General features: G+C 34.3%; 1 protein-coding gene across 1 annotated transcript; it reads left to right on the top strand.

The window, feature by feature from the left end:
- The first annotated feature begins 2045 nt into the window (after positions 1-2045).
- On the top strand, positions 2046-4647 carry LOC137210090 (solute carrier family 7 member 13-like). The gene is made up of 2 exons (XM_067711703.1): positions 2046-2652; positions 4463-4647. Exons 1-2 carry the CDS (start codon positions 2046-2048, stop codon positions 4645-4647), a joined length of 792 nt encoding a protein of 263 aa, XP_067567804.1.
- Positions 4648-12656: the final 8009 nt, after the last annotated feature.

Genomic DNA, 12656 nt, shown 5'->3' with positions numbered 1-12656 from the left:
TCTTTGATCCCTTTTCAAGTTAATTTTTGTGAGTGACGTAAGATAGGGGTCTAATTTTGCATGTGAATATCCTACTTTTCCCAACACCTTTTATTGAAGAGATTGTCCTCTCCCCGTTGAGTATTCTTGGCTTCTTTGTCAAATACTAGCTGGCTGTACATGAATGCATTTATTTCTGAGCTCTCAATTCTGTTCCATTGGTCTATGTGTCAGTTTTTTACACTAGAAAAAGAAGTACAGACTATTCCCAAAGGGTTTTGCTTGTAACTGTAGTAATATGTCTAGAGATCTTCAGAATACTGTTCTCACAGCCAAGATTTGAATTAAAGTCTGTTTATTGAGTTGCAATAACCTGTGCTCACAGGCCATTGTTATTGTGCCACTTGTGAGAGAGAGGAGAGTGAGGTTAATGACACACTCATGGCTGTGAGTCAGACTCGAGTGCTCCATCAGTCCTAATCCAGTCCCTGCACAAGGGGAGGTATCGCTGAGATTGGATAAACACAGGACCCATGAAAAAGTCACCAAGAAAAAATAAGCCAATTCTTATGGTTTATATTGTTGTTTCTTGGCTTCTTGTGGATTATGGATTTATTTATTTGTAAGTAAAATCATAAATATATATAAAAACATATACATAAAATACATTAAAATTAGTTAATTTAAGTGAATAGCTGGGTGAACTTGACAAATTAATTTCTTAATTTCCTCATCTATTGGTACTGTATCACAGGTGGTTGATTTGATTTAAAGAGTTAATATAAGTGTTAAACACAGTTCCCAGCACATAGTAGGTGTCATGTAAGTATTAGCTATTATTAGTATTACCATGTTGAAGCTCACAACCAGTATATAAAAAGTCTTGGTTTATATACGTCTTCTTCTTTAAACAGGAGTTCCTGGAGGATAAAGATCATTAATTCAACAGATTTACTGAGACATACTGTGTTACCCCAAGCTGGGCCAGACGCCAGGGTAAAATGGTGAACAATATCCAGACCTTGGCTTAGTCATTCCTGCACATGCACTGATTCACACTGTACCAGGCAAAAAGCAGATGCTCAGAAGAGTGTGCCCTAAGTCAATAAGTAGCTGAAAATATAGAAAAAAGTAAATAATGCTGAAAAGATGAATCATGCCCCTACTAGATAATTAACCAGGGAAATGTAAAACCCTACATATGTGTACTAAGTGACCTGTTTGTCAAAAACTGAGTCTAATTTGCAACTAACTACAAAATGTTTTTAAAGGACCTTAGAGAAGCTGAAGCACTCTGTATATAATGCAGATAGTGAAAATTAAAATAACCAAATTATGAAACTAACATTTATGGATCCCTAAGGTATGTCAGGTATACTACCAGGAGTTTTGTATTAGTATTTGCTTCATCAATAAATTACCTTATTTAATTCTATTAAAGAAAAAAATAAGGATTATCAGTCCCATTTTTCAAAATAAAATCAAAAGTCATTGAGTGACATAGATGTGCTAGTAAGTGGCAGATGTGTGTGTGATTCAAACCAAGATCTGCTAACAAGTGGCAAACATGTGATTCAAACCTTGGATTTTTTGTCATTCTTTAACTTCCTTATGGTACAAACTTTAAAAATTACTTGTTTAAGGATCAAAATTAACAAGGCTACATATCCATAGAAGAAACCTGACTTGGAATTTTTCATCTCATTCCCAATTAGCTGTGTCTAAAATGTTTAATTGTGCATAACTGTTTAAATGCTTAACATGTAAAACATAACTCTACTATTATCTCAGACACTTTAGTTCAATTTACTCACAAGTTAAATTTTTTATTATGTTAAGGGCTGTGACAAAATCTATTTGAGTAAGAGAGGAGAAGGAAAGTAAAGCACTTAACTCTAAGAAGATCGGCTGAAGCCTTTCACAAGTATGAACAGAGTAAAAACTGTGAATTTATGTTAGCTTTTAAATTTAAGTTTCAGACTTAAGAAAATGAAGATGGGAGAAAGTACTCAGCTTCAACAGGTAAAAAGGTATTTCCATGGAACGATTTTTTATTCAGTATCATAATGGGTGCAGGAAGATTTGCTGCTCCTAAAGGGGTGTTAACATACTCTTCACTCAATGTGGGGGTCTCCCTAAGTATTTGGGCTGCTTGCACCATAGTGTCTATGATGGCTGCCCTTAGTCACGCAGAGCTGGGGACCATATTCCCTAGAAGTGGAGCACAGTATTATTTCCTCAAGAGATCTCTTGGACCCTTTATTGCTTTCTTCTATCTCTGGATCAATCTATTTAGTACCCCAGCAGGAGCTGCTGCACGTGGCTTTTTACTAGCAGGGTATATAATGCAGCCTTTCTACCCTGGATGTTTTGCTCCTGAGATGCCAAAGAAATGTTTACCATTGGCCATTTTATGGTGCTTGGGAATTCTGAATGATCGAGGAGTGAAGGAGGTGACTTGGTTTCAGACTGTCAGTACAGTTGTGAAAATGACAGTACTCTGCTTCGTATCTCTAACTGGAATCGTGTTACTGGTGAGAGGAAGAAAAGAGAACTTAGGCAGGTTTGAGAAAGCTTTCGATGCTGAAGTTTCAGATGCCTCACAGATTGCTGAAGCCTTCTTACAAGGATTATATGCATATTATGGCTGGGGAGTCCTTGTTCGAATAGCAGGTAAAGTCATTTTCTTAAATTATAAAAAACACCACCACACTATAAACATACAACAGTTAATCAGCTTAATTCTAAGAAAGGAATACTACATTGTTTTAATATAATGTGTTTCTCTCTTGCTTTTATCAGGTGAGTGGGTGGAAATGCATTAAACTCTCTACAAATGTGTCTTTCCAGCTTTGGAAAGTGAAATATTTTCCAGGTGTTTACAAATGGAAACACAGAAGTGACAGCTTAAGGACTCCAAGACAATTGCATTTTTTTACTGAACAAATATTTTAATAGTTTACACTTTGTAGTTATAACAACACTCATCAGAGAAAAATTTTAAATACAGAAGATATAAATTAAAATAAAGATTACCTGTAACCAATTATCTTGTATGTACACACATGTGGGGGTCACACTGCACATATACCCTTATAACTTTATCTTACCTAAAGCACATAGTGAGAATTCAAAATATTATTAAATATAAATGCTTTTAAATGAATACACAGTATTCTATCATATGTAATTTGACCATTTTTCAAACTTTTTCCCAGTCACCAAGAAAAAATAAGCCAAAACAAGCATAACAAGAGTTGTTTCTAGTTTTCCACTTTAAAATTTTATACTTATTGTTCCAATCAGCATCCTTTTATGTAAATCTTTGTGGGTTTCTCATTGCTTTATTAGAAAAAATCTTGAAGTAAAATTAATAAGTAAAGCATACAAATATTTAGAATATAAGTAAAGCATACAAATATTTAGAAATGTCTTGAGAAATATTGCCAAATTGTCTTCCAGAAAGGCTCTACAAATATATCTATTAGTTGAATTAAAATGACTAGACTTGGCTTCATCAAACCTTGTTCATTCTTTAGTCACCTAAAGTTGTGAAAATCAAATTTCAGTGTTATAACTCATTTTTATTCAATTTCTAATGGGTGGGAAGGGTTTTGCAAATGTTCATGACCATTTATGTTTCTTCCTTGTAAGACAGGTAAATGGTTTTCCCAGTTTGTTTGCTTTTTATTTTGTTCATAAGATTTTAAAATTTCAGTTTTAAAGACTAGAATTTATTTATGTTTATTTAGTTATTTATATAATACCTACAAGTATCAAACTATCCATCTTTTAATTTTTCATTGTTTTCATACTTGAAAAGTCTTTCCCCATCTCAAGGTTTAGATAAATATATATCTGTGCTTCTTTCTCTAAATCTTTATGGTCTTATTTTGCATTTTACTTTTTAATACTTATGAATTATTTTGAAGGAGTTGCATACTGTGAGTTAATAATATAATTTTGTATTTTCCAAGTAAACATATATGTCAATTTTGGTGTTGGCAATATACATTCAAGTTTAATTTAAGGTTTAACTAGTCTAGAATCTTAATCCAAGGAGTGAAAAGAGCAGGAGAGTCTACCCTAAAGTCCTAGAATATTGTGACCAGATTAACAGATGAGCTATTCCAGCCCTTCATTAACACGTACTTGTAGTTCTATTGAATACAGTGATGGCCGTAAGGTAAGGGAAGATTTGCTCCAGTCCTCCTGGCCTAGAATCCAGGTTTTCAGAGTTATTTTCTTATCCAAAAAAGCTCATGTTGAGTATATCAGAGATACAACATTAAAACCCACAATTTAGCAAAATTCTGTTGCTACTAGAATCAATAATTTGCCCAAGCTTGGTAAATAAGCATTCAACAAAAATGAACTCTTGTTGTGTGCAGTCGTTTCTTTTACTTACTATGTGTTATATTGAAGCCACTTTCAAAGATTATATAATTAGCCGTTTTTTATGTGTGGCACTTTTTTTTTGCAGGAGAGCTGAAAAGCCCTAGTGAGAATATCCCCAAATGTGTGATTACTGCACTTATCCATGTGGCACTGATCTACTTATTGGTTAACATTTCCCACCTAGCCGTCCTGACTCTGAAGGAAATCATGTCCTCAGGTATGGCTACACAGAACCAGAGGGAAGACACTCTGTTTCATTCTACTGAATAAAGGGAGTTTCTAATGTACAGTGGATTTTTTGCATACTTTAAGAGAATTATGCTAAATTAGTTCATGTCAGGTTATTTATTTATCTATTTATTTAAATGTAAAAGTTCAAAAGGTCAAGCAATCTCTTTTGAGCATATAGTAAAGGGTAAAGTTTAGGAGCAAAAATATGGAAAACACCAAGAATTGTAAAAGGAAAAAAAGCAGAACACAATGGAAAGAATAGAATAGAACAGAATAGAATGGAATAGAATAGAATAGAAAATATGAGAATACTTATCAAAATCCCTTGGAATATACTTAATAAGGTGCATATGGGTGCTCTGGGATAGCATTTGCCTCCAGGAAATATAACTCATACTCTGTCTCTAGGCATATCCCCAAAATCTATACAGACCTTGAGTACTTAACTTTTCTTATTACTGAAGTAGAAATGAATCCTTCCACAATATATATATATCTATATAGAGATATATAATTTCAGTTTACCATAAAAATGATTCAAATTTTCAGAATTTTTAAGAATTACTACTTTATAGTAAAGAAACTAATTTTTTGCTCTAAAAATAGACAAACTGAAAGAGCCTCAATTCTCAATTGAACTTAATATACCTAAACAGATATATTAATAAAGTATATATGTTTAAAACTTTACATTTCCAGTTATCATAAGGCCCTAAAGATAAAAGAAAATCAATAATAGGCTCTCATTATAAAGAAAAATAATGAAAATAAAAATAAGGCCTATACTACATCCAAGCTTGAGGCTCCTCAGTTATCTCAACTCTAAAATGACACTATTTACAATAGCCAAGACATGGATGCAAACTAAATGTTCATCAACAGATGAATGGATATAGAAGATGTGGTAGATAGATAGATAGATAGATAGATAGATAGATGATAGACAGACACACTGGAATATTATTCAACTATAAAATAGAATGAAATATTGCCTTTTGCAGTAACATGGATGGACCTAGAGATTATCATACTGAGTGAAGTAAGTTAGACAGAGAAAGACAAATATATGATATCAGTTATATGTAGGATCTAAAAATCAATACAAGTGAATTTATTTTACAAAACAGAAACAGACTCACAGATATAAAAAACAAACTATGGTTACCAAAGGGGAAACTGGGGGGAGGAATAAATTAGGAAAATAGTATTAACAGATATACATCACTATATATAAAAGAGATAAACAACAAGGATTTACTGTATAGCACAGAGAACTGTATTCAATATCTTATAATAACCTATAATGGAAAAGAATCTGGAATATATATATATATTCCAGATTTTATATATATAACTGAATCATTTTCTGTACACCAAAAAGTAACATGATATTCTAAATCAACTATACTTAATTTTTTTAATATAAAAAATAAAATGAGATGAGTATATTATTTGGTCATATCACTCATTAGTAGTAATAACAAATGTGAAAATATATGTGAAGGTACTCTGGAACACCTATTGCACAATAATATTCTGCTTCAGAAAGATCACAGATTAATTAAAACAGCCATATATTTGAAATAAAAAGACCTAACTGCAAAAATCACCTTTCAGATATTGCAGCTTTTTTCACTTGGTAAGGATTCAATAACTCTTGGTTTCAATTCTCATGTCAGTAAAATAGGGAGAAAAATTGTTGCCCTTTGTATTGCATAGCATAATTAGAGTAAGAAAAATCACTTTATAGAATCTACAAAATCAAGTTATGTGAATTATAGTGGTTAAAACACAAGGAAAAAATACTCTGTGGTGATCCTAAACATCCAAAGGAAAGTAATATTTTTCAGTGAAATTAGCCCTTTGATGTTAGAAAATAAAACCTGTGACTTCCCAAATTTTATAGAGTAGAAAGATAGTAAATAGTTTCATTTTCATTTAAAAATTTTAGACAAGACATGTTTATATTAGTAGACTCAGTTTGAGTCAGAGGGTGAAAACCCACAGAACTATCTTCGAAATGTAGTGAATTCAGTAGGACACATACAGATTAAGCCCATATCTTTGCTAGCCCGAGTTTACGGTCCAGTTTGGGGCTATCATCAAACCAGTCAATTTTCAACAAGTATGCCCTTGAAGTAAGAGTGTCAGAGAGGAGCTAGATAAACTCTTCACACATCCCTAGCTGACTGGGGAACTGCAGGGGAAAACCACGAGTGTCAGGAAGTTAGTAAAAGCCAAAGCAACTTGAAAACTGGCTGAACTTTGAATGTGCTTCCCAACATGGACACAGATTGACTGTGAAAGTATGGAAGCCTTATGGATTTGAGATGTTTGAGCATAAATTCTGCTCAAATCATTAACTGACCACTAAGCTATGCAGCTAACAGTAGCAACCTCTAGGAATCCAAACATGAAAATTAAAATTAAGAATTAAAATATGAGAAGACATAGTAGCTTCACACCATGAAGAAAACAGGATTTATGAGTTTACCAGGCAAGTTACAAAAACAACAACAACTCAGGAAAATGTATGAAGAAATAATGGTTTGGAAATTCTGAAAACTGATGAAAAACATTAATAAATAGATCCAAGAAACTCAATGACCCCACAATAAATACAAAGAGGATCAAACCTATACCTATAAAAGCCAAATTGTGAAAGCCAAAGCAAAGCAAAAGAGAAAGCAGCAAGAGAAAAACTACTCATTGTATACAGGGAAGTGATAATACAATTAACAATTGACTTATTTTTAAAAATGGAGGCCAAATAGCAGTGGAATGACAGTTAAAGTGCTGAAAGGGAAAAAAAAAGCCTGTCAACCAAAAATATGATATCAAGTGATAATATACTTCATAAGTGAAGGCAAAATAAAGACATCACCAGAGAAACAAAAACTGAGAGAATTCATTGCTAGCAGAGTTACTGAAGGAAATTCTTCAGGCTGAAGAAAGTAATCTGAATGAAAAGGAAGAAAGAAAGAGAACCAGAAACAGTAAGTATATGGGTAAATATAAAAGACTCTATATGTGTGTATACACATTTTTCTTTGAATTTTAAAAAAATACCTAAGATTATTTTAAGCAATAACTCTGAAACTTAAGTGTAGGGTATATAAAATGTATAGATGTAATATATATGACAATAATAACACAAAGAAAACAGAAGGAAATGAGCCATAGTGGAGTAAAGTTGCCATATTTTACTGAAATTAACTTGAAATTGATTTTGATGAAATTAAAGGTGCATGTTGTAATTACCAGACCAACCACTAAGAAAATAACTCAACAAATCAACAGAGTAATTAAAATGTCACATTAAGAATATCTGTTTAGGGACTTCCCTGGTGGTGCAGTCATTAAGAATCCACCTGTTAATGCAGGGGACATGGGTTTAATCCCTGGTCCGAGAAGATCCCAAATGCCGTGGAGCAACTAAGCCCATGCACCACAACTACTGAGCCTGTGCTCTAGAGCCCACAAGCCCCAACTACTGAGCCCATGTGCCACAACTACTGAAGTCCATGTGCCTAGATTCCGTGCTCCACAACAAGAGAAGCCACAAAAATGAGAAGCCCGTGCACCGCAGTGAAGAGTAACCCCCACTCACTGCAACTAGAGAAAGCCCGTGCACAGCAATGAAGACCCAACGCAGCCAAAACTAAATAAATTAATTAATTTTAAGAAAAGAATATCTGTTTAGGGAATTTCCTGGCTGGAATAGTTAGACTCAGCACATTCACTGCCAGGGACTAAGTTTGATCCCTGGTTGAGGAACTAAGATCCCACAAGCCATACGGTGCAGAAAAAAAAAAAAAGAATACCTGTTTAACACTAAAGGAGGCAGTAAAGGAAGAATAGAAGAACAAAAAGACATTAAAAACAAATAGCAAAATGACAGATGTAAATACAACAATATCAATAATATTAAATGAGAATAGGTTAAACACTGCAATATAAAGGCAGAGACTGTCACACTGGTTAAAATCATCAATCAAACTATATGCTGTCTAAATGAGACACACTTTAGATTCAAAATCACAATTAAGTATAAAGTAAAAGAATGGAAAAATTTATACATGTAAACATTAACTGTAAGAAAGTTAGGAATAGTAATATTAATAAGAAACAAAATAACTTTAAGACAAAAATATTGCTAGAGACAAAGAAAGGCATTTCAAATGATAAAAGGGTCAATGTATAAGGAAGATGTAACAATTATAAATGTATACACGCCTAATACCACAGCCCCCAAATACATGAAGCCATACTAATGTAACTGAAAGGAGAAATAGGCAATTCAGCAACTATAGATGCAGATGTCAGTATATCACTCAATAACTAGATAGAAAGTCAATAAGGATATAGAAGATCTGAGCAGCACTATCAATCAAACTGATCTAATTGACATTTATAGATCACTCCACCAAACAGAAGCAGAGTATACATTTATTTCAAGCACTTATGGGACATTGTCTAGGATAGACCTAATTCTAGGATATAAAACAAGTCTCAAAAAATTTGAGAAGATTTCTATCACACAAAATATTTCCTTCAACAGCAGCAGAAACAAAACAGAAACAAACAACAGAATGTAATTTGGGAAATCCCACATATTTGGAAATTAAACAACACACTTCTAAATAACCCATGGGTCAAGTAAGAAATCACAAGACTCTCAACAACTATGAAGATTTAACCCTGATTGAAAGCTTACAAGTTAGTCTGGCACAGTTTCAGGGAGGTTGGAAATGGAGACAAAGACAATTTATTTTTCATAACAATAGCAGTAGCTAGAATGTCATTTTTATGCTGGTTCCCAAACCTCAATTCCCACAAGACAAAGCAAAGAAGGCCAGGTGATACTTCCACATGACAGTAGAAGATCCCCAAACTTAGGGAATCCAAATCTTTTATAATATCTTTTATAAGTCTTTCTTCAGAAGGTAGGTTCCAGGAATGGCTCTAAAAGACAAAAGATCATTATTGTCCTTCCATTCCCATATTTTTCAGAGTCTAAATGTTCCCTCCTGGGCTCCCACAATTGCCACTGTAATAGAACTTAGCAAAGCAGGTACTCAACCAAGCAGTCATTATCCTTGTAATCTATGACCATGTCAATCCAACAAGAGGATTCAGGTGGGATGTAGCTTATACTTTTTCATGCAAAACCAAAATGTCACCGGGCCAGGCTAGCTATGTTCTTGAATATGCCATTTCCATTTGATAAGAGAGATTTTTTGGGCTCTTCATATCTTTTTAATAATTGAATACAATTTGATTCATCCCAAAATGAGAATATTAGGCTGGAAAGTCACAAGGCCTCTATGAGTCAGGTGTTCAGTTTTACAATATCCCAGTATCAAGCTAATATTTTTTTCAAAAGGAGTTTACCTGATAGCTGTGTCAAGGAGGAAACAAGCCAAAAACCTCAAGGGCTACCTCCAGCTATAAGGTGCCTCTCTTTGCCAGGAAATGCAATAAAAAAAAAATCGTCAATCACAGAGACTTCTAGGTCAAAGGAGTAATTATGGTTGCGGATCCCGAAAGGTAGAAAGTGTGCCATAGTTTGCTGGGCAGCTTTCAATACCGCCTGTTGATTTGTTCCTCCACTCAAAGGATACTGATCTGTGAATTAGCTAATACAGAAGACCAAGTAGAGTGCCCAAGTGAGACACATATAATCTACAACTCACAAAGTATCCGTAAGGTGCTGGGTTTTCTTTTAGTAGTAGGGGACCAGAGACAATATTTTTCTAGACTACCAGAGAGACTGAGTGTTGTGAATTTACCCACATGTTCCCCAGAAACCTTACTTGGCAAGCAGTACCGCAAATATTGTTGGGATTCATCAGCTTGTTGGTAGAAGTGTAACAATACCAACTCAGATCTGTTTAGACTGAGGCTTTTGACTTGCCCACCAACTGGACATGAACAATACAGTATAAACTGTGGATATCGGACGGCAGACAATACAGTATAAACTTTGGATATCTTGCAAAATCCTGAACACCAACTGGTGGCAAATATGAGGGGAGTTTAGGAATCCCTAGGGGAATACTCTGAAAGTATGTTGAGCAAGTGAGATAGAAAAGAAATGTTGGTAATGTTTGAGACAGAATACCAGCCGGCAACAATCTATTCAGTGATTTTTTCCATTACAGTCACAATGTCTGGAATAACCACAAATGGGGCTATAGGAGGAACAATTGAGCATTTGGTAATAATCCACTGTAAAGCTCCAGCTCCCAGTAGCTTTTGTCACTGGGCATAGTTATATTGAGATATTGTGTCTTTTACCACCCCCCCTGCTGCCTTTAAGTTTTCAATCAGGTCTGTGATCTTTCTCCTACTGAGATTCTATGTTGTTTTGTTGAACCACACAAGGAGGAAGAAGGAGAGGGTTTGGAAGGAACACACATGTCTAATACTCTCCACTTGCATCTCTACCTGAACAGGAGAATTGCCTCTGGACTTTTTGATCATTTATAGTACAAGCATCTAAAATATCAATACCAAAAATATATCCAAAAGTGGAAGCCATGATAATACAGTACTTTGAATTTGCCAAAAGTGCTTTATTCACAAAGGAATTTCTGTGGGTAGAGAGCTTCACTTCTGCACTGTGAATTCTATCCAGATCCCCTTAGCTGAATCTAGCCCTCACTCCCCATTCCTGGGTTTGTTGGTACTTGGGAACCCATATCTAAAAGCCTTCATAAAGTTTCCCAATATATTTGGATGTGTATAGCCTCAGGGCAGGGAGACCTCAGTCACACTCCTAATCATCTTTCTCCTCAAGACACCTGAGGTTAAGGGAGAGAAGAGGAGAGACCATGGAAGAAGAGAGTGGCTTTGTGCCACTAAGATACATTTTTTAATCTCGAATTAACAAAACTGCCTCCAGAAGACAGAGAATATTGGAATAGATTTATATTAAGAAAACAAATTGAATTAATAATTTAAAATCTTCCCACAAATCAAATCCCAGGACCCAGTAGCTTCTCTGATGAATTGTATCAAACATTTAAGAAAGAAATAATGCCACTCCTAAACAAACTCTTTCAGAAAACAGAAGAGGGAACGCTTCCCAATTTATTTTATGGAACAAGTATTTCTATGATACCAAGCCAGAATAATTCTTTTCACAAAGAAAGAAAATTACATACAAATGTTATATACAACATGTATTGTTCTATGAACTACAATGCAAAAATTCTTAAAAACATTGGTAAGTTGAATCCAGAAGCATATAAAAAAGGATTATACACCATGAACAAGTGAGGTTTACCATTGGTTGGTTTAACATCCCAAAATCAATTAATGTTTTACTAATATGGTAACTAACAAAGATCACATTATAATATTGAGATTCATAAAAAGCATTTGACAAGATGGAATACTCCATGATTTTTAGAATATTTTGGAAAAACATAGGGATAGAAGGGAACTTCCTCATTTAGATAAAAAGCAGTTTCAGTGTACTACTACTGCTCCTTTGTCTTTGTGACAATTACAATTTAATGTTTGCTAAGTTAATTAATTAAAAATACTATACAGTACCAACATTTTGTCAGTTACATAATTAGTGGCTTTTCTTTTTTTTTTTTTTATAAACCTCTTTACTGGAGTATAATTGCTTTACAATGGTGTGTTAGTTTCTGCTTTATAACAAAGTGAATCAGTTATACGTATACACATGTCCTCATATCTCTTCCATCTTGCGTCTCCCTCCCACCCACCTTAACCCACCCCTCTAGGTGGTCACAAAGCACCGAGCTGATCTCCCTGTGCTATGCGACTGCTTCCCACTAGCTATTTTACGTTTGGTAGTGTATATATGTCCATGCCACTCTCTCACTTTATCCCAGCTTACCCTTCCCCCTCCCCGTATCCTAGAGTCAATTCTCTAATAGGTCTGTGTCTTTATTCCCGTCTTGCCCCTAAGTTTTTCATGACCTTTATTATTATTTTTTTTTTAGATTCCATATATATGTGTTAGCATACGGTATTTGTTTTTCTCTTTCTGACATACTTCACACTGTATG

Source organism: Pseudorca crassidens, chromosome 17 (genome assembly GCF_039906515.1).
Source record: "Pseudorca crassidens isolate mPseCra1 chromosome 17, mPseCra1.hap1, whole genome shotgun sequence".
In the NCBI taxonomy this organism is placed as follows: Eukaryota; Metazoa; Chordata; class Mammalia; order Artiodactyla; family Delphinidae; genus Pseudorca; species Pseudorca crassidens.
This window is presented reverse-complemented; position numbering and strand designations above follow the sequence as displayed.